Source organism: Rhodamnia argentea, chromosome 7, assembly GCF_020921035.1.
Source record: "Rhodamnia argentea isolate NSW1041297 chromosome 7, ASM2092103v1, whole genome shotgun sequence".
Lineage (NCBI taxonomy): Eukaryota > Viridiplantae > Streptophyta > Magnoliopsida > Myrtales > Myrtaceae > Rhodamnia > Rhodamnia argentea.
The window spans coordinates 24,381,281-24,403,912 of NC_063156.1; the positions used below are offsets into that span (position 1 = coordinate 24,381,281).

General features: G+C 39.3%; 1 protein-coding gene across 1 annotated transcript; it reads right to left on the minus strand.

Annotated features, from left to right (window-relative positions):
- Positions 1-2,355: 2,355 nt before the first annotated feature.
- On the minus strand, positions 2,356-22,061 carry LOC115734857 (guanine nucleotide exchange factor SPIKE 1). Its single transcript, XM_048281718.1, is given in 32 exon segments — positions 2,356-2,874; positions 2,977-3,951; positions 4,476-4,661; positions 4,965-5,297; positions 5,387-5,734; positions 5,864-6,037; positions 6,218-6,361; positions 6,901-7,083; positions 8,332-8,442; positions 8,596-8,671; positions 9,079-9,209; positions 9,474-9,667; positions 9,967-10,093; positions 10,755-10,899; positions 11,234-11,271; positions 11,640-11,747; positions 11,976-12,137; positions 12,765-12,834; positions 13,176-13,219; positions 13,394-13,585; positions 13,749-13,916; positions 15,109-15,396; positions 16,478-16,599; positions 16,602-16,785; positions 18,074-18,211; positions 18,311-18,408; positions 18,543-18,598; positions 18,718-18,830; positions 19,154-19,263; positions 19,667-19,829; positions 21,433-21,562; positions 21,710-22,061. Coding segments are annotated over 31 exon segments (5,529 nt in total). The 5' UTR covers positions 21,526-21,562; positions 21,710-22,061; the 3' UTR covers positions 2,356-2,619.
- Positions 22,062-22,632: the final 571 nt, after the last annotated feature.

The window sequence follows — 22,632 nt, forward strand, 5'->3', positions numbered from 1 at the left end:
TCTTCAGGCTATATTCTCCAATGTTAATAGTAACTATGCCTGAAGTTTCAGATTCAAAACCTTTTTTTCATCGTCCACTTTAGAGTTCTGTTTATTGATTCAAATTAAATGACTATTGAAACTATAAGGGTCAGGTATCATAACCGTTCTAATGTGAGCTGTAAGAAACTCGAAAATTTCGCTTCCCATGGAGCATTAAGAATTGCTCATGTTTCGGTTCTTCTTCGTTGAATCAGTACGTTAGATTAGAGTTTGCTGATTGATATATACCTTCTAGTTCGTCTACACGATTGTCATGGGACTCACTCTTCCATAGGCATTTTCAGTTGCTTCAGGACCGAATCCATCTTGGCAAGAATTTTCTGCTTCGGACTAGAAATGTTTCTGCAGCAATTTGCTGAGCCAAGCCCTGTGATGGTCTCCTCATTTTTACTATAACAAGATGGTCATCAAGATCAGATATAATGATGGTGTATGACTCGATCATTAGTTCATCTTGATCCTCGAATAACTGTATGCTTTCTTGACTAATGTCATTACAGGTGGATCAGAGCTATTCCAGTTGCGCTGCTTGTATTTTCTTTTGTCACTCTCTGAGCATATTACTGTGCATTGCAGCCGTTGCTGGGGAAACTGCGGAGGATTTGAGACGGTTACGCTTCATTTGAATATTGGAGGCAATCCTGCGAACCATTCTTGCATGTCTGGGGCATAGACAGTTTTCATAACGAAGATTTAGAGTGGGTAGAATGTACTGGGTCATCGAGCATAATGCTTCTAAAGACAATTCTGCTTTCTCATTGACCTGTAAGATGGGTCAAGAGGTTTATGGAACCTAATCAACTGAACCTTGTAGGTGATGCAGGCTTAAGAAATTTTAAGGATTTTGTACACAAGGTGATGCATGAATGACTGAAGGCTGCTAGCCACCATACACGAACGATGTCTCGGATGAATTCCAAATGCCTCAAGGTGGCTATAGTGCTTGCTTATCTAATGATGTGCAAGAGAAGAGGAAGGATCATACTAGGTTTGAAGGCTTGGATTACTGAAGATAACTAGTTGGTCTACATGTATATGGACTGTGTCAAAGGCATCGAGATGATTGTAGCTTTGTTGGGATGGGTTAGTGGTGAAGTGCATTGGTTAAAAAGCTAATGAAAATTTGATCTTCAATGGAAAACTGCGTAAGCGTTCATCTTCAGTTTATCTATTGCCAGAGATCCGCAACCTCTAGTCTAGGACTTGGTAGCTTGTCGCTCGCTATGCAACTCTTTGTTTTCGATGGCCAATCGACCTGACGCTCTTCGCTTATCGCCGACCCTCTTGCAGAATACCTGCTCTTTTTCTCAAACGCTCAATAACCACATTTGGAGATCCAGCTTGCTCTCTTCCATGAAATATAGTGAGATAAAAGTAGAGATGGAAAACTCTCAAAATCTCACCGCGGGAAGTTTATAAAGCGAAAGAGAGAAATTACAATCAAGGGGAGTTTCATGGAACAACAAACTCCTTGTTAGTGTTTGCGTGTCTAGACACTTTTTTTTCCTTTCCATGATTGTTGTTGATCTCAAATTTTTCCAGCACCAAACAGAAAAATTTCTAGCAGTAAATGTACCAAACAATGTCGGACCGTATTACCTGCGCATCACTATAATCCAATCAGACTAATTTCAAGCTACTGAGCGGGCGGACCACATTCAAGCTCAATATCAAGCTCACTTGCTCGACATTTCGCAATCTCAAAGTTATGGAGGCCATGGAAGAGAAGATGGAGATCTTTGAAACGGTGGTCTTCTAAGCGAGATGGAGGTCTTCGGAGGAGCACGGGGTCGAGCGAGGGTCTGAAACTTGAAAAATTGAGCTCCTCCTGAAAGAAGGAAATTAATCATGGTCGTAAAGGATGATCGAAGAGACGGTTGGGCAGGCATTTAAATTTTTTGAAAGCTGCTCTACATCATTTGTCCCTTGCAGAAGGTCTAGAATCTTGCTTGTTTACCTTTAATTCAATTCCTACGTATCGAATGTTATGACCGAGTAAATGCATGCAACATCAGCCGCAGACGTGACACTTTAATACTACTGAATATATTTTCTCATGTGAACTCAATTGGCCCGGATTAGCAGGGTTTAAGAAAACGAAAAGGTTACCCTCACTTGTTAAAGCAGCTCATCATGGATGCATTGGATTAGCAATTACAAATCCAGATTAGTCATGCAAGTGAATTTTCAGGCACATATAAGCTCTTTGCGTGTCGTTAAACAATCTCGGAACGATCAACGATACTCCTCTTGCGACTTAGGTTGTCTGACAAGTGTTTAGATAATTGAGACTTAAAAACAGAAAAAGAAAAGGAAAGCAGAATTTCGTTGGGCATTTCACATTCAAGAACCAGGTCAAAGATATGAACAATTCTTGAAAGCATCCACATCTTCCGCAACGGAAATTACAGATGACATTACACATGACGGGGATATGAACACATTCTCCTACCAACATAAACAACAAATGATGCTATTTGGCAAGGGGTGAAAGGAGGCAACTTAAACTACAAAAGATGCCAATGAAAACCAAAAGCCTAGGCACATACACTCGATACAAGTGATAGTACAACAATTTCAAAGCTCCGAGAGGATGGCAGGGATGTAATGAGATAACTCTGCAGTGAGAGTTTGAAACCCGTTCACGAGCTGCGTGTGGAATTCTTGATCTTCCTCCCCGATCAATCTGAAGTGAACCCGTATTGCACGCTTACAAACAGCCATGAATTCAAGAAGTGCTGCGATGAGTTGCTGTAGCTCTTGGGACCGCAACCTCGTGGCAGGCTCACCCGACAGGAAAGCCGTGCAAACAGTAAGAACCCCACTATTCACCTACAACAATGTCATTGAATGTAAAACAGAAGTCATCATGAAGAAAGTTATTTGGTCAAGCATAAGCCAGTTATTTGTCAAAGGCCATTTATATGCACTCACTTGGACTGCGACGCTGCCTTGAAGAATTCTCTGTAGACTCTGCAAGCGAGGGAGTTGATCTCCTTCAGAACTGCGGGGCTCCTCGAGTTCATTGCGCAGTGCAGCTGTTCGGGTTTCAATCATGCCAATTGCATTTTCTACTGGCGAAAACTCAAGAGACTCAGATTTAATCACCAAGAGCCTGTTCACAAGGGCAGGGAACGAGCCCTCAGTCTGAAGAACCGTCCGCCTCTTCCACTGGTCTTCTAACCCACCTTGAGTCTTGCCATTTTTGGTAAATGGAGTATCGAACAGAAAGCGATCAAATACGCGTGCACGGACCCCGCCAGTAGACAGAGAAAAGATCCTCTCCCTTCTGCTCCCCAAATCTTCATCTTCCATCACAGGATCAACAGCAGTTATCTGTAGATAGCAGACTCCTGGCTGCAACTCTTCGGCTTTTACTTGTCTAGAATCCGGAATAATGTGCAGTGTATGATTTCCATCCATCCGGGACTCATAAATATGACTAAGCTTCTCCATAATATCACCAAGGCGCACATCACGGGGCTCCCTATAAACGTATTCCTTCCTATCCAGCTTCCCAAATTTTTCACCGTAGAACCCCACTCTATAATATGTAGCATCAGTAAAAGGTATTGGGCTCGATTCCTGCTCAAGGATTGACTCATAGATATTGGTCAGCAAGGTGTGACATTTTGCCAGCTGTCCATATACTCTCCTGCTTTTGTAGACTGGAATCACGAGCTCCAGAATGCTTGCACAGAAATGATAAAGCTCGGCTTGAGAGAAAAGCTTGTTTGCAAGCTGCAGATATTTCACAGCAGAGTCTACTGTGAGTTTTGAAGCACCGTACCCCTCAACCTCTGCAGCAGATGCCTCACAGCTAATCTCACTGCTGACCATTGGGCAAATTTTACGTAGTGCTGTTACATGGTCTTTGCTCCAGACACCATCATTTCTAGCTACTAGGGCCTGCAGAAAGTAAAGTAAGATATAGAAGGCTGCATGAATACCGATGGAAAATATTCGTCCAATCAAGTAGAGATAACTAGCAATAAGTTTTCCTATAAATAGATCTCAGAAAACAAACAGCTTGAGCAGTCTTTGTAGAGAAGTATAGAGAGGTTCACTCTAGATACCTCACAAATCAGAAAAAACTTACTTTGGTTGAGGAAAATGACGTCCTACCGACAGTATCTCTTGTCCATTAAGAGTAGGGAACTCGTCCGTACCCTGTGTCTTTTGTTCTATTACGGATAAAAGTATTCGGCTGGAAATTAAAGCATAACTTAGGTCCTTCCGAACACACAACAGGCAGAGTGCATTGGACTTCTATTTATAAACAGCAATTTTTCCTTGGAGAGCTAGCAAAATGTGATTGTATAGAGGAACCTTTTTTGTGACAGCACACAGAAGGCAACTATCAAGCTTAGAAGAAGTGTGTTCGCTAAAAGAAAGTCGTATGTGACTATATTTTATAGTTTAACTGTATGTACCTGCATTACAACACCAGCAACAGCCACAGCACATTGTGCAGCTTCAGCCCAAGACTGCATCTCCTGGTGTGCATCACATAAGTGCAACAACCACATAATGTGAAGATCCGGGACAGGGGCAAAAGCCATAGCAAGTTTATGATAACTCTCTGCAGCAGCATATCTATCCATATTCATTAAAGGTCCCTGAACAACAAGCATCAGAGAAAGGTCACTTAACACAACCCCAAAAATTATTACCATGTCACTAATGATAAAGCCAATATGTCTATGGTCAGCAAGCTCGCTGGATCAGATGTGGTACAGCCAACAACTTTAACACGACCCACTGTCAAACCAGAATGGTGACTCAGATGACTGAACTACTCCAACCATTTGTAATTGATCCAATCTCAGGAATGGCAGCCGATATATACCGATATACATGAGGTTCCCCTCACTCATAAGTCATAACACAAATATGCTACCACATATGCAATCATAACTTACCAAAAGAGCATGCTCAAGGCTTGCATCTAGTGCCAAAAGAAGGTTATCAGAGAGATATTTGACCTCCAACCAGGACCACCGATTTTCTGCCAATCTTTCTGGAATTGAGATGAGAGTATTTTCAAAAAGACCACATTCCCTCAATATGTTAGGGCTCTTGCCTTCATCTGCCATTTCCTCCAAAGATTTTCTAAGTCGCCGCGCCTCACCACTCTCCTCTAGTGTACCATCAGATTTCATCTGAGTGACTTGCACCTCAGACATCAACTCTGATATTGTAATAGTCAGCATGACCCTTAACCTTGCAGATTGCATTAAGTAATAGAAAGAACTCTGCAAATTGATAGTGAAATACATACCATCAATAATCTGGTTGTACTAGCTGGCAGAGAAGACCATGATATTAAGTCTAGAGAGCTTACCTTAACAAGTATCTGAAGCCCAACAACAGCCCGTTTCCGAATACTATCATTTCTGAAAACTGCTAGCCGCAGCAGATGAAAAGCAACTTGCTTTAAGAATCGATCATTCTCCCTGGATATAAGGGTAGCTCCATGAAGATCAAAGACACTGCTGAAGACAGGTAATAGAGCTTTCCAAAACTCCAGTGGTTGATTTCGGGAGAAGAAGTTCATAAATATAGCGCTTATGCAATCGAGTTTCCCATAGTCCGTTGCGATGCTATGAGTTGATGCCATTGTGGAAAATTTCTCAGTTATTTCCAGAACTTGAAGACTGACAGCAGCACTTAAATTCTCTTCCCAAAGCTCCTGTAGTACATGCCAAGATTATAAGCTGTCTTCATTAAGTTAAGTGAAACATCAAATGATACAAACTTCTTCAAATAAGGAAAACAAGAGCTGCAACATGGTGAATACTGTTAAGGGTAAACACCATACCAGTTTTTGCCTCAATATTGGGTGCAAGGATTCTCTAAGTGCTTGAGCTGAAGCTCCAATCCTTGAAGACTGAGCCTGAGCTAGGGCTTCTCTCAAAGAATACGGCTGACTGGGGGAGCTCAACTGGGAGTTCACTCTTTGCCATAAATAACCATTTTCAGGTGTTCCCTGAGGCTGCATATAAATATTGCAGCAGAACTTAGAGGCTTTGTGTGGAATCCAATATTCACAAGGATGGCTGTCAGTATTAAAAAGAATAATCACCAGGATGGCCTCTGAGATCAGGAAATACGACAGCAGACAAAACATATTGACCGTTCTCTCACATCAAATGCTTTACAAGAGTTCACTTACTCTAACTTCTTGTCTTGACGCCTCCGAAAGATATGTGTTAATTGCAGGAGAAAGTCTCTCAGAGTATTTTGGGGAGACAGGTCCATCCCCAGTGGGGCTGCGAGAACTGCAGCCGAGGAGCATGCCATCAGAAGGTTTCCTATGCTGCAAAATCATGTAAAATGCAGTTACTATTCTGAGCAAGGAGGAAAGCGCTCAGACTACTCAGTCATCCAAGTAAATCTGACTTCCAAGCTGCAAAGACAAATAGATAATTTATGGTCGTTGAAATATTAAAATCCCAACAGCAAAGGAGAAAAAAGGCATGAGTAAATAACATTGTCATCAGTCAACTACAAGCAAGTGTCATCGACAAATGATAAGTTCAGCTGATAATGAACGATTATAATTACTATCTCGTAAAGAACCTCTATATGCTGAGGAATTTAACTTGCCATCTCTCTATCTATCCACTAAAAGAACTAAATGCCTCCAATGAATTTACTCATAAACGAAAAAGAAGAAAGAAATCAAGCAAATTTTCTCAGTCACTGATCAACATTAAACCAGACAAGTCTAATGAATTTCAATGCAAAGAATAAGATTTAAATCTATTACTGATATTCCAGTAGGACAGATAAGGGGAAATGAGCTAATCAGAAGTCAGGCCAGAAAGAATCGAAACGTTTAAAATGGACTAGAACCTCAAAGAGAGTAAGGCACTCTTCCATGAGTTTAAAAAATAGTCGGGTTCGAGCAATGCTTTGCTGCCACGCCTTGACAAGTGAAGCATCATCTAGGTTGCGCACAGTTTGCAAAATAACAATCAGAACTTCGTGCTTCTCCACAGCATTCAGGTTGTAAAAGACAGGCATTTCATCTAAGATCTGCAACAAATTCAAATTTGAAACTTTCAGAACTTAGAGAAACGGATAAAGGGTAACACAGCAATTCGAGACCGTGACAATGCTAGGAACTTCAAAGCGAGAAACTAGGTTACCCCCAAGTTGCTTCTACAATGCTAGATTTGTTTATTTAATATGAATCTTTTCCCCACATCTCATGAAAGCAAACTACATTGGAGAGAACCAAAAGATATTAGGAAGGAAAAATTGCGTTCACTAGACAAATTTAAGTCTATCATCCATATAGTTGTCACACCAGGGACATTAAGTAGTTTCAATTTGCATGTGATTGTCAGTACATTTACTATGAATAGAGACAATAAAATGATGGCGAATTTGGCACAACGATACAGGTGGTATTGCAACTAAACCCCAGGATCGGGGTTGCATTAGCAACTATCGATTTTCATTTTTAAGCCCCGAAAGGTACAACCACAAATTAGTCAAACTGATTGCCTAATTTTAAAGTGATGACTGGGGCGTAAAGTAATTATTTGGTAGCAAAGACGAACGCTAAACATTAGGCCCTGCATCACACAAATCAAACACCATGACATAAAAGTTAATTAAGCTTAAGCTTCTAGATTCTTTTTGAACATCTTCAGGATCAGAGATGTCATAATCAAGGTTAGTACTATCGACCTATGCATCAAGCTTGAGCAATTATGTGATCTTCCTGTTCAAATGCAACGACAAATAAGTGTCAAAGTATTGTGCAACTACCTCAGTAACTTACATAAATCTGCTTAAGATTGTGAATATAAAACTCTGCACCTTTAGTCATTCCACCTACAGACTCTACACTCTCTAGACCCAGTGAAGAAGTATAGGTATGCAGCAAATAAATTCAGAGGCAATTCTCTTATATTCTGATATCTCAAAAATTAATACTATAAAATATCTGGATCAAAAGAAGGTGCGACCTACTTGTTCCTTTTCACAAGACAATAAGAAAAGCAAAAATTTCACTTATAAAAGAACAGATGAAAATTAACCTTTCAACTGGCCCATGTTTGACATTTATGCATTCTAACTAGGGAGAAAATGCAGGAAAGGATACTTGATATGATACTTTAAAGTGTACAAGAAGAACCCCTAAAAGCTGGGCACCAGAATAAATTTGTCTTGTAATCTGTTCTGAAAGGAAGCAGATGAAATTGAAAACTGAACAAAAATTCAGTGGAAAGCTCTAAATAAAAGACAATCTGGGATCTTCATGGGGAAACGTACCTGTCCAATGAGTGGGAAATATAGCTGTGCAATGTAGAGTTTATCTTCAGGCTTCTGATATCGCGCATCAAACTCATGCTTGCATAGGAGGATGACTAATATTCTAGCTGCCTGCAGAAATTGTACGATAAAGGTCAACATACAGAAGAAACAAGCATGTTTGCCAGCTTTGCAAACTATAAGAGGAAATAAAAGGAAATATAATCAGAACGGTTTCTCAAATGTAAGTGCATGTTGGTCCAAATAATTAGCACAGTACACAACCTTTGCACGCTGAGACAAATCATCATGATCCCAGCTGAGGAAAATCTCTTGTATCAAGACAGATGACAGGTAGTTCCTGCAGCATGTACATATAGATAAGATCTTCCGCATCCAATATATTTCTGGAGAATCCAAGGAGACTAAGACCAGCAGTGTGCGCAGTGTAAGTTACAATATGTTGAGGCAAGGAAAGAAAGTCTGAAGCAGTTACAAGGACTAGTTTTTCAAGCAAAACTTGTAAAAATTCATAGAGCAAGACTGGGAATTGATGATTGCTCAAGGGCATACAAGAGATCTCCTAAAAGTATATGTAATCGAAAGGCCATCAAGGAGGACCAGATTGTGAACTGCTCCACCACATTTTCCAACAAACTAGATTACCCATGTAGAGGATCCGAAGTGATAGGTGCGAGTTGATGTGCATTTATGTTGCATTTGCAGATTAGACGAGGCAAATCTCATTTCTGGAACGCATCCACTTACCTATCTGAAGGGTCTCTTCCAGGCATTTCCACGAAAAGATCATGGTCACATATAATCTGCAAGAATGTGAGCTTGCAATCATGAAGAACCGATTGACATACTCCAGAAAATTTGTCCAGGTACAAGGACACCTGTAGCAGATGAATGAGAAGTAAGAATACAACTGAACACAACTGTAATTGACACAAACTTACTCCAAGCCATATGTGAAATTCTCCCTAAGTTAATCACTTCAACATAAGCTATCCAATCTTAAGATGTAGAAATTCAGTTTAATATTAATAAAGCAGATATTTTTGCAGGAAGCCAGGATCCCTCGAACAAGAAAGAGTCATATTCGAACTAGTAAATTCCATTAGGGACAATCAAACATTAAATGGAAAGGAAAAGCGTACTAGTTCAAAAACTTGGCGTGGTTCAACCACTGATAAGAGATCATAACAGAGAAAGGCCAAGCTACTATTCAACCGCTTTGCCAAGCTTAATCCCTTCTTACAACGCTCATGGACTTCTGTTAGAAGGCAATCGTACAACTGCAATATGCATTTAAATACGCCTTCTTTCAGCTGCATAGGTGGAATATCTTCACCTGCAAAATAAAGGATAATAAGACTACTTAAGGATCGTGCAATGATTCAGAATGCAAATTAAATGGTGAAATGATTGCACTATTCGAAAAAGAGCACGTGTTTACAGACCTAAAATTAACTATTGCAATTGTTGCGAAAATAGAAGCAGAGGAAACCTTAGCATTGACCTTTCAAGCAAGGGTCAGAACAATAATAAATTTCTTCTTAAGATTTTGACATAAGCATAGACCTTTTCTCTTCAGACATACTCATATTTAATGAAGACACAAAGAGGATATTCCGACGCTTTAAAACCTACCTAGTGAAAGAACGTGATAGAAAAGACGAGTCTGCTCCAAGGCCATTGACTTGACAATTAGTTCGAGGAAAAACCAAGCCATAGCCAATACGTCATCATAGACCGGTCCAACACGGTAGCCTTTAGCCTGAACAAAGGGATCAGGAGTAGCATAGTATTAGCTTTACATTGATATCCTGCAGCTAGGGTGCAGCATCCATGCAGCATGTTTTTCCACTTGCAAAAGGTTTTGTACACTAACTACATTTTCTCTCTCGTTGATATTACTGTTTTTACCTGGTTGACTAAACCAGTGGAGCTGAATTGGCTGCTATTAGTCTGCTCTTCATTAACAATTAATAACAAGGAAATTAATCTCAGCAACCAAAGCAAAGACTACACCAATGTCCATTAAATACACTGACAGAAATGGAAGGATTTCAACCTTGGTAAACTTTGACACGTTAAAAAAGGTAACAGATTGAAAAATAACAAACACTTTTCTCAGCAGCTTATGAATATATATAGCCAGAAACAGCAGCTCTTTAAATGAAATGAAATGCAAGAAAATCCTGGTATGAAGATGGTTCCAGAAAGAAAACAAAAGCATAAAATTATGAACGAAGGCACTTCATTGTAACTAGGAAATGGTGTCTTGTGTCGGTAAACAATCACTGAAACAATGGGTGAATTGGAGAGAGAACTTAATCAACACATCATACACATATGGTACCCAAAAACTGAGTATAATCCATCACTGTGCTCAAAGTTTAACAGCCAAAACAGATGACCAGCCAGCAAGCTTTTACCTTACTTCGAGCTAAGCTCCCCCATACAGCGGAGAGACCAGGATAAACCGGTGGTTGACGTCCCCCAAAGTCATCAAATGCATAATCAACGTAGTTAACAAGAAAACGATTTCTTTCATTGTCATCCACAGACTCCTGTTGCGCCCTATGGCACAAAATCCACATGTTACCAAATGCGAAGGGGCCAGATGTGACCATAGCAGTTTACAGACCATATACTATATTCCAAGAGAATGGATTACTTGTAAAGGCGAAAAGGAAAGTTGATGCACAAGAAAAGGGTCGTTTTTTTGCATATGCATCTGTTTCTTAATTTCTTTTTCACATGGCAATGAATCCACATACAGCATTTAACAAGACTCCATTTAGAGATAAGCATGTCATCCTCAACAACAAAAAAGGCTCAAAATTCATGCTCAGCACGAACAAAAGGTGCGTGTACAATTCAATACATTAAGCATCAAAAGTGAAGAGCAAACCTAGTCAGAATATTCACCACAGCTCTGAAAGCCGCTACCTGAAAATGACAAGTAAAATATGAGGCTGCAAACCATAAGAATCAAGTGAAAGTAGAATGAACATCAAATATATGCATCATGCACTAGTCAATTATGATACTGCTTGTTATTAAAGGATAGAGAAAAACACCAAAGCTGGCCCATTAAAGAAAAACATACTGAGGCAATTGGAGAGAAAGCAAGAGCACATTTCAATAGTTCCTTTTTGGGGACTTGTCCCTAAATCTCCTATTATATTCCTTTTGCTTCAAATGGTCCGTTTGAATTTAAAAGATCTGTCATTCTACAATGTATATACGCTTTTTTCCAGTGAATGTTTTCTTCCTTGAAAGGACAGAGAAAAAACAGAGTATATCTATTTAAAGACCTGAAGGGTTTCTCCACCATTGCCTATAAGATGTAGTAGCATATTCAAGATTGGGTGAAGGAACTGGAGTAAAGCCGTAGAGTCGACATTCTTTAGACTGTTAATAGCCTGCAAAAGAACATTTGCAATGAAATCAAAATAGGCCAAGTCATAACAAACCATCATCCACAGCAATTTAGAAGAAAATCCACAGACAGAAATTGAAATATCTTTCAAAGGAAAACAGGACTAAATATTGCTGAAGTCAAGGGCCCATTTACACTCGTGAAGCAGACAAATTAGACATAAAGAAGAGACCAAATGCTTATTGAAAGATAGCATCTATTAAAATAGTACCTCCAGAAGTTCGGAACCCCAGGGTGGGCTTGTCCGCAGTGTGTGTCTATCGTATTCAAGAAAAAAATCCCTAACTCGCTCATTAATAGGGTACAAAGATGAGCAGAGTCTTAAGCGCAATTTAAACACGTTTTTCCCATCTTCCAAGTAGTCCAACCTCTCCTGCAAAAGGGTGGCACATTCCTTTTATTTACAAATTTAATGAAAAGACAAGAGCCAAACATCCTATTAGCAAATCATATCCATTCTTCTACAAGAGATCTGGAAACAATTTCAAAAAAACTACTTAGCAGTAACCATGGTGCTCTATAGACTAATAAACCTAATGGTCTTTGAAGAAGCATCTCAGTTTCAGGATACCCCAGCATAGAAACCTGGCAGCATATTCATGTGTGTCCATGCGTCCAGGCATGCGTCCGTGCATATATTTTGTCATTTGATATGAGTGTTTGAAATTCATGAAGAACTTCATCACCAGACATAAATCTGCTAGCAAGTGCCATCAGTAAAGGCATCTGACTTGCTCCAGTTCAACCCAAAGGAGAAAACAAATATTTCTTATGAGGAGAGGGGCCAAAAGTTGAGATATTGACAATGCAGGAAACCTAGAAGCAACTAGGATGGAATAGCTTAGACCACCGAGATTGGAAAGAGCAGTCTAGCTTTTAGTCTAAAGTTAAAGCATGTCAAGACTCCTGTCACTCTTACTAGATAATGATATAATGGCATATTGACATGCAAAATAACAAACAGTACAGGTGTTATTCTGCTGACTGACACAACTTGTACCTTTCCAGCATCCTGAAGATAATGCGGAACTAGCTCTCTCATGATTGGCAAAGAAATTTCAGATCGCAACCTGCTCAAAACCACACCTGTTAGGCCTAGGGTAACCACTTATAAATAGAAAAGGACTGCAAATTAAGACAGCAAGACTCACCTACACAGCAAATAAAGGTAAACAGATGTAAACAAGCTCCTAAATTAACAGAATAATCATGCCATTTTATCATGTTTCGGGTAAAGAACCTCTCGTAAATACTCAACCACGACATCAGGCATTGACACTGGTTTTTACATGCACGTCATGATGAACTCCAACAAAGGTTGAAGATAGGGTCAAACACGTACGATGGTTGAACCATTATTCCCATTTGTAAGCATAAGGAACAGGACAGGGGGTCAAATGCATGTGCTTACTGAGCATGTGTAGACAGTGGAAGTGCTGCATAACCAATCACCACCTGGAAAATCAATTAAATGGGAAAAGAAAAATTACATTAATGCAATAGAAAGTGGAAGTAGCCAGGTAATATTATGTATGGAACATAAGAAAGTTACGGAACGCAAAGTCAACAATTTAGGCACAATAAGAGATCATTCAGCAAAACAAATATTCATCTAAAAGGAAAGATTACCGGCTTTGGAGCTTCAAGCTTTGTTTGAAGATCAATGTGGAAGAAAGTGAATAATAGGTGATGAAGCGGAGTCCAAATGGCAGGAAGAAGAAGTTTAACTTCGTCATGATAGCAAGGTGCCCTAGCTCCAACGGTGACTTGTGTGTGGACCCACTTCTGTAGTGTCACACCTGGCTCCCTTGGATACAGTGCCTATGCGATAGATAATTCATAAAATTGAGGAAAAATATTCATAGGGAAATAGATAATTCCAGCTATAGGCACTAAAGGGGTGCCAGCTTGTGTATAAATCATTCACAAAAAAGAGTTCATCAACGAGAATGTAAAAACTGACAATATGTTGTCCTTGAATTACCTCCAGAGGCTGTCTACGTACATCAGCATCATCCTTTCTAAGTTCAACCCGTATAAACAAGTTCCTCTTCCGACTCAAAGCCACTGTTAGGGGATATACATAGAGAGAATGAAAAGGCTGCAGGAAAGGCTCATTCCTTGTTGTGGTGCGGAAGTCGAAGGCTTGGAACTGGAAAATAATCAACATTCTCATGAAGCCCATGCAAAAGTACATGCTCAAACATCAGTGATTATTCTTCAAGATGAACATGCTAGTAGGTAGCTTGTATGGGCACATAATGATCTACAATCAGCAGGATCGCAAAAGTGCAATTACCCACCAAAAAGAAAATTGTAGACCCATCCGACAAAACAAAAGCACAAATCAGATTAGGTCTGACCAGCTTCCTTTGTACCTCTTAAAGAATCACACCCCACCCCCCAATTCCCAACCCCTCTCAAGCCTCCAAACATTTCTCGTTTCTTCTTGCTTTAAATATTTTCTCTACTAGAAGTGAAAGAAGTTCAACAAAAACATTAAGGAGTTGCAAGCATGGTACAAAAAACCTTCACAATATAAGTAGTTCAAGAGATTTATTCCAGCTGAAAGATTTATTCTATGTTGACAATCCCACCAATGCTAGCAAGCATTTAATTCTGCTGCTGCATACAAACAACAATAGTTCATTTGAGCACAATGAAAGGGGGCCAATGGAGAATCACAAGACAATGCAAGCCACAAGTCGATAACCCTTGAACATGCACACAATTTGGCCCGTGAAATAGTAGTGGAACATTTTAGTGCAGCGCATTCTGTCAACTTTTTTGTCACTCTAATCCCATGACAGGATATCCTAGTGAGTCCCTGCATTTTCCTTTTTCTAACAGCTTATTTGAGACCATCCACTACCTCGTCTGTAGACACCTATGTTCTGTTATTTTGGATATTTTCCTCAACTGCCTCTAAGGCTACGCTCTTTAAATAATACTGTCTTTTAGTAATCCAAAAAGTAGGCACCCAATGGCAGAGTGAGCTCTAACACTTAGCCCATTGAAGTTATACAATCGAATAAATTAAGTCAGAGAAATATAATTACTGGATTAAAACTTCCCTCACCCCAACTATTAATTGGTCCATGGTGTCACAGCAAATCGAATTTTCATACGAGTATGTACATTTATGCACCTACAAAAGAATTATTTCAGAGCTTAATTCCTAAAACTAACTATTATAAAATCATGCAGCTATCCTAATTTTCCTTCCCTAGCCATAATTTGAGCTTAATTCCTAAAACTATTATAAAATCATGCAGCTATCTTCATTTTCCTTCCCTAGCCGTAATTATGTCCTCATCGAGAGAATGATGGGGTATATTACTTACATCATCAGCATTAAAATCTGAATTTCCTCGGCTGTTCAATCTATTGTCTGAGGCTTCTTTTCCATCAAAGGAATGCCATTTGGCATTGCTACTTGGGGTCCCATCAGAACCACTACTGGGACATTTTGACAAAGTAGAAGCGGCAATAGTATCGCCTGGATCAACAGAATCATTGGTCATGCTACCATTTTCTGATGCATTCTCCAAATCCACATGACCAGTCTGGTGTTTTTCAATTTCAAGTTTCAAAACACCTCTCACAGGTTTATGAACCTTGCGTTTTGGATCCTACAAAATAAAGGATACCACAGACAAACAACAATATAAGTGGAATAAGTACTTGAACTGATAAAAAAATTGTTCACTTGTAATCCTATATGCTTTTCTACCCTGAAATTAGGTTTCAAAGAGAATCCAAATAAGACCTGCTCCTTCCTACATCTTAAAATCAATGCCAGATAACTGTCACATCGCCAAAGCTTGAGAACTGCAATGGAACTAATTTATTGGGAAAGTCATGAAATTCAAACCCTCCCCCCAACTCCACCCACACAGAAAAAAATGAGAGCTAGATCTGAAAATATTTTCTTCATCAGGCAATGCAGAATTAACTTGAAATTGCGCTGAAGAGCCTGTTGTCTGAACCAAGCAACTCTAACAGTTTCAGAATAGAAAGTAAATAATAGCACAAATTGGCTGAATCCTTCTCGTAGAATGGAAACATAACAAGGCCATCCGTCTTGCCAAGAGAGGCTGGATATTAAGATGATAAAAGCCAAACTTAATTTTCTGCGGAATTAATATCATTTTATTGGGTCATTCGCAAAAAAAAAAAAAAAAAAAATCGGGTAACGGAACATCAAATATAGTAATCTGAAACACAACATCCTTCACAATCATTCAAGTTGGAGTTCTTTTTTAACTGCATCAGTACTTCAACGGTTCCCCTAGTTTGAGCAACAAAAGAATCCTATAATATATACTAGTTCTTTATGGTGGTGAAAGTTAATAGAAGAGACACATCAAATGCCTAATTAAAAGTATATGATCTTCATATAACCTATAATAAAAAGAGTTGACAGAAAGACAACACAAGTTAAATTAACAAAGGAAATAATAAAAACCAAAATACCGAGTTCCTAATCATTATGAAGGGCTGACAGGTTGCTTATTTTGGAGAATGACATTCTTTTCTTTATTGTCTTAACTTGGAGAAACAATATATGAACCATCCAAGGGACGTGTGTCTGGAAATATGAAATAAGTCCATGGTTCCAGTAGATACACATAAGCAAACAAAAAGGGAAAATGATTGATCTAAAAAACACGCTCATGCTGTATTGATCTAACAAACACGCTCATGCTGTACCTGAAGTGAATCCTCAGTGTAGCTTTCTTTGACTTTGTTTAAGTTCGATATTTCAACTACAACTGAGCTTCCACTTGAATAACCCAGCTTCCCATGTAATGTGATCTTTGAAATTCCACTCCGCCATCATGTGAGTTGGACCCAGAAATGCTAGGAGCAAGAGGGCTACTAGGAGAAGCAGAGCCACCAGAAGCTGCACCAATGGTGTTATCAAATAATGGAACGATAGCCCAGGCGAAGGACTCTCTGTATGGCATGATTCGGGACCACACCTGCAATTTCTGCCTCTCTCTCTCAGTCAAGTGCACCTGCAAATATAATTGAGATAGCACAACACCTGATTCAAAGGATCCTATTTAATGAATAACTAATATTTTACTTGGAACACCAACAAGTGCAACCTCCCAATAAAACTAAGTACAAGAGATCAAAGGAAGCCTTTCAATCAGGTCATTGAGGAGATTTACACATATGGGTGAGAATAAAATCAAGTAAACGACGGAGTTTGAAATTGGCCTTTTTCTAACCTCCAACTCCTGTTCATACAGAGATCAACTCACATACTGTTTCCCACCATCCAGCCATTTAATGTGTCCAATACAGGTGGCTTCATGGTTTTGATGGATGAGATAGCAGAATGCAACATGTTTGTTTCAGCTTTTTTATTTTCTGTACACCCATAGATCTCAACATATTAACAATGAAAGAAGTAATGGACCTTTTTTATCACCTAAAGGAAAGCAAAAGGGCAGCAAGGATGTGGACCTATTACAAGACAATCTACAGGGGTGGATCATTCAGAAACTAGTAGTTCACAAGAACTACAAGAAATTAATCATGTATATTAAGCTGACTTTGAGTGAATTTACTTCAATTTCTCAAATTTCAAATTCCTTCAACATCAGACAAGAAAATAGAAATAGATAATCTGCTTCGTGTGATCTATTTTTCCCTTTAAAAGTTCATATTTGAGGAGAAGTCTTGCCGCAAGGGTAAGGACGTTCATTGCATTATCCAGGTCAGTCTTCAAGTCACTGGAAACAGCATATCTCAGCTCGTGAACGAAGGTTAGAAGAAGGTTGGTGCAAGCATGGTATAATTCGCAAGTAATCAAATTCAATCTACCATAGCTCAGTCAACAAGTTTTCATAATTACGAGATTGATAAAAAAAGAAGTACTAAGAACCTGTGTTCATTTCTCCCTGTATGATGACAGTATAGGGAAATGCTCGGGTAAATCTAGCTGCCAGCAGGGACACAAAGCAAAGGTGTTCATGGAGTCGGTATCTACTAATTTCTAAAGTTGACAGACTAAAAAGGGAATCATTGATGGAATCCTAAAATAACATTTGCCTAGAAGAAGAAATTATACAGAAGCATGCAACTGACAAACCAAACAATCAGATTATAGTTCTAAATAGGCACCATGCCATTTGGATCTCTTTTTAATAACAAAAAGAGGTTGTTAGGTAGTAAGAGTCTACCACACTATCAAATTCCTTTAAAAAATATAAATCACAAGTGTGTAAAGATTGTTCATTGATCACTGTTGGAGTGTTGAATCATAGAAGAATGTTAAGGTGTAAAAACACATACAGGCTCCTTGCGTGAATAAACGGATGGAGTAACTCCGCCTTCTTCAGTTGCGGGTTTCTCCAGCTGGATTAACAAACAAACTGATGCTGATGGTGCATCCAGATAGAAAATTCCACGTGGCTCATTTGACATTTTGCTCTGATGACGATATCCAAACACGACTTCATCAGTGGAAGGTTGTTAATCACCGAACTTAGCTAGAAGATAGGAAAACGAAAGGAAAACTAATTCACTTACATCCTGTGTCTCAGTTGGTAGCACTCGAAAATAAAAGTCTTCTGACAACTTTTCTTTCCTCTCCCTATTGTACAGGCTTATCGTACCGTGAAATGGCTCTATTGAAAATGGAAATTGTGGGAAAAGGTTCCCAGATAAGAAGGTCGTTATTAGAAAAACACTTAGTTAGGTGCATTAAGAATTAAGAAAGCAGCTCTTTTACTTAAAGCCAAACTGCAGTCTGAACACATACCGACTAATCCTGCTTGAAATGAGAGAGATAACACTTTCACCGAGATCTTCAATCCACTGGAAACCAAGGGAAACATATATGGGTGAGAGATAAAACAAAAGAAAGGCAAATTAAATTGAAAACTCACATGCGAGACATAAAAGGATGGTGAAAATCTTCAATGCTTGTAGATAACCTGCTGTGTTGTGAGACATGAGAATCCGGAATCCTCTGGCCATATATCATTGACCTCTCATTTTGCCAATCAAACGCTGGTTCATAAGCAGGCAGCGGAGATACACCAAAATGCTGTATGCACAGACATGATACAACTAATCCTTGTCACTTACTAAGGTAAAACAGAAAGATTGAACTGTATGGGAGTGTGATACTAAAACCAAAAAATGTAAAACGTGTAATCGAAATGCAAGTAGATAGGAGGAAAATATAAGGTCAATGAAATTCATTGTGTGACTAAGAAGTAAACAGACCAGTCTACAGCAGCTTTGCAGTCTACAAATTACGTCTCCTATTGTTTATGGTAATCACTATTACTGAATGAGAGGAAAAATAACTTGCATTATAGATAGATGGAAGTATAAAATCAGTAAGCAAGCCTACAAAAGTGCAACCTTAGAGTCGGAAGATGTAGCCTCTGTAAATTGTCTTCCCGAAGTGCTAGGGACGTCATCATCAGTAGTGTCATCTGCCTTTGCTTGCCTGGCACTGGCAAGACGCATCTCTGTAGATCAATGAAAAGGAAATTCGTAAATAAACCATTCATGTTAAGTGACAGGAAGAAAGCCATCGATAAGAAAGTCCTCCTCCATTAAATTAAGGTATCATCTACATTACCATGAAAAATATATGCCACTAGTTAAGACAAATTGATGGGAGTATTCAGAGAATCAGAGCGCTAAGTTTCCTCACCACAACAAGCCACTTAATACGGGCCAAAAGTGTAGGAGGCCACACAACCATAGCAAGTTGATTAATACATTCCTCTGTTGCATGTACCAAACAGACCCACCAAAACCAGATTGCTCTTTAAGAAGTAACCAGATTTTAAACCACTGCTCTTTCCTTTCCTCCAAATTTAGTTTTGGTTTCTCAAAACATGAGCCATACATCTGCGCTAATATTACCTGTCTCAATATCAGTGTCAGGTCCTTCAAATATTTGATTTTGAAGAAGAACTGGACTGACACTCTCATAGTGCCCGTACTTGCTATCATCTTTAACCCAGTCAGTTCTGTAGCAATGGACAAGTTCATTTAAATGCGGCCATTGCTCCAGATTTTCATCAAGCTGAGATGAACATGAAGAATTTGTTAGGAAAGCCCTCAACTTCTCTAGATCAAGCATTTACCATTCAGCATCAATTATTGCATGTAAGCAAATTCTGAATACTTATGATGGCAGAAAAATAACCAACACCGTGTTCACTTAAGCAGTAGAGATGATCAGAAAAGACACTTTAGAGGATCTTTGCAAGATAAAATGATATCTTTGGTAGGCCTTCAGACATCCAAAACGATGTCAATTCCATCAAACAGCTGCGATTAGTACAGTGCCAAGTCAACTAGTCATCTTCTGAAAATGAGAAGGATGAAACCAGCTAAAACTCACGGCACATGAATGGTTCGTTGATAGGAAAATGAAAAACTGATGTGAACATTCTTGAAATCTGATTCAACAACCAAAATAAATGTTTTCAGCCGGATATAGACAGAAGAGAAGCCAGAAAGACTCCAACCGATGCGAACTCCAGACAATTCTCAAGGAAAGTGATAGGCATCCATAAACAATGAGAAAAAGACAAGATTAGTGGCTCGTTTGTCATAGATTATAGCAGAGAGACATCTATTACAAAGTTACAAGACATTCAAAAGATAATTCCAATGAATAGCTGATTATAGTTCAGGGGCCATGCGCCACAAATACAGAAGAAAGATTAATAAGTAGGAAATGAAAGACTGAGATTCAAGATATCCAAATAATTGAAAAGCTTAATGGCATCTAGCCAGATTCATAAAGAAAGGTTGCTTTTGCACAAATCAAATGAAGAGTCATGGATCAAAGCGACTAAAGGTCCGTTTGTTCAAAGGAAAACTGTTTTTTAGAAATTATTTTCCGACTTTCTGGTGTTTGGTTAATGGAAAACTAATCGGTCTACGGAAAACGTCTTCCATGATGTGAAAACAACAAGCTTAGATTGGGGAAAAACAATTTCCCCTTCCGGCAAGAAGGAAATCACTTTCCCTAAATCACCAAACAAATGAAAACCCATAGAAACTATTTTCATTTATCATGAAGTTTTCATTGAAATAAACGCACCCTACTTGCATGCTTCCTCTAGTCCAAATCATGCACATGACCTTGCCCACATTTAGATAAGCAGACCATGTTTAAGAAGGACATTCGTCCTGATGTCCTTCAATGCACCACTTGTCATCCTAGAGAAGGCGCCATTTCTTTGTCAAGTCATGAGAATTTTGTGTGAAACCCTTTCCTGAGAACCCTTTGGCAAAGCGTTGTCAGGAACAGCAAGCTGCCGACCAATCATAAATACTTTTGGCAGCATCCAGGGATACGACGCCTTTCACTAGGACGCCGTGTGATACCTTTCAATAGGAGTTCCGCCAACTACATTTCGCAAGTCAATAAAAAAACGCTCACAGCAGCAGAACTGGCCATTCCCATTAAAACTGCAAAGTGGCAACGAGTTTGTCGAAACCAGCAAGTCATGGGCAACATCTCTTAACCTCGACGCATCTACCTGAACTACTTTTTCTCTTTCTCGGAGTTCTTTCCTAAGTATGCCAATGAAGGTGCAATGCGAACACAAAACATTTCTGACGGTCAACACTTTAACAATATGCATAATGATCAAGAAACAGAAAATACTAACCAATGGGTCCAACTTAAGATGAGCAAAGGTGGCGCCGTAGTTAGGCTGGCGCGGAATTCTTCGAAAACGATTCGACGACTGCGAACTCTCCATCGCAGCAACAGCCCCGAACCCACCTGTCTACCAAGCCCTGGAACACAAAACCCAACAATGCGGAGCCAATGCACGCATCTTTAGCCAAGAAATCAGCGTTCTTGGAACCCGAATCTAGCCGCGAAAAAACCCACCCGCACTCGCAATGCGGGTACGAAAAGACGGAATGAAAAGAGACGCGTACGGGGCCAATGCCGTGCACCCCGTAGATCTAGACCCAAGACTCACCGAAGCATTGCCAGGAAAGTAGAAGTGAAGAGAAATTGCTATTCAAGAGGGAGGGGGCAGAGGATTTTGAGAAAAAAGGAAACGAACCCTCTCCGATTCTTCACGCGATTTGAACCACTGACGTGATTTCACGGGGTTGGGATCGAAGAGAAAAAGGCGTTTGGGGATGACTTTCTCTGCGGGACCAAAACTACCGCACCACTACCAACCCTAACTGCAGAGAGAGAGAGAGGGAGAGAGAGCAGTTGCTAACTTGCTACAGTGATAGTACTATACAAGAGTCAAAGTAAGTCCAAAGCCATGAGAGAGAGAGAGAGAGAGAGAGACTCTGTTCTTGAAGGGGGGTCCTATATGGGACAAGCTCATAGTGGCTGTCCCTTTTTGTGGTGGGGGATAATTAAAAAAAAAAAAGGAAATTACTTTCCAGTTGTTCTTCTTTGGCTTCTAAGAAAAGCAAATTTCTTCTTAATCTCCCCTCTCCCCTTTCTATTTAACAACTAATTTAACCTCCCCTAGACTTTTTCCCTTTTTTTACTTTTTTTTTTTTGCGATGATTGCATCAAAAGTCCTAAAGCTTATCATGAGAGCACAATTAAGCCACAAAACTTTTGAAAAAGTGCAAATCAAATCTCAAGATCCGTCAGAAAGTACAATTGAACCTTGAAACTTTCGAAAACGGCGCAAAACAAGTCCCAAAACCAGTTAGATTGATGAAATCAAGTCATTCTATCGATTGCATTTTGATATAGTTGTACCACTGAATTGTATTTTGACGATAAGTTTTTAAGACTTAAATTGCGCTTTTACGAAGAATTTTAGGGCGCTTATCCCTTTTCTTTTTTATGCTCGCGCTTGAATATATATAAATGAATATATTCA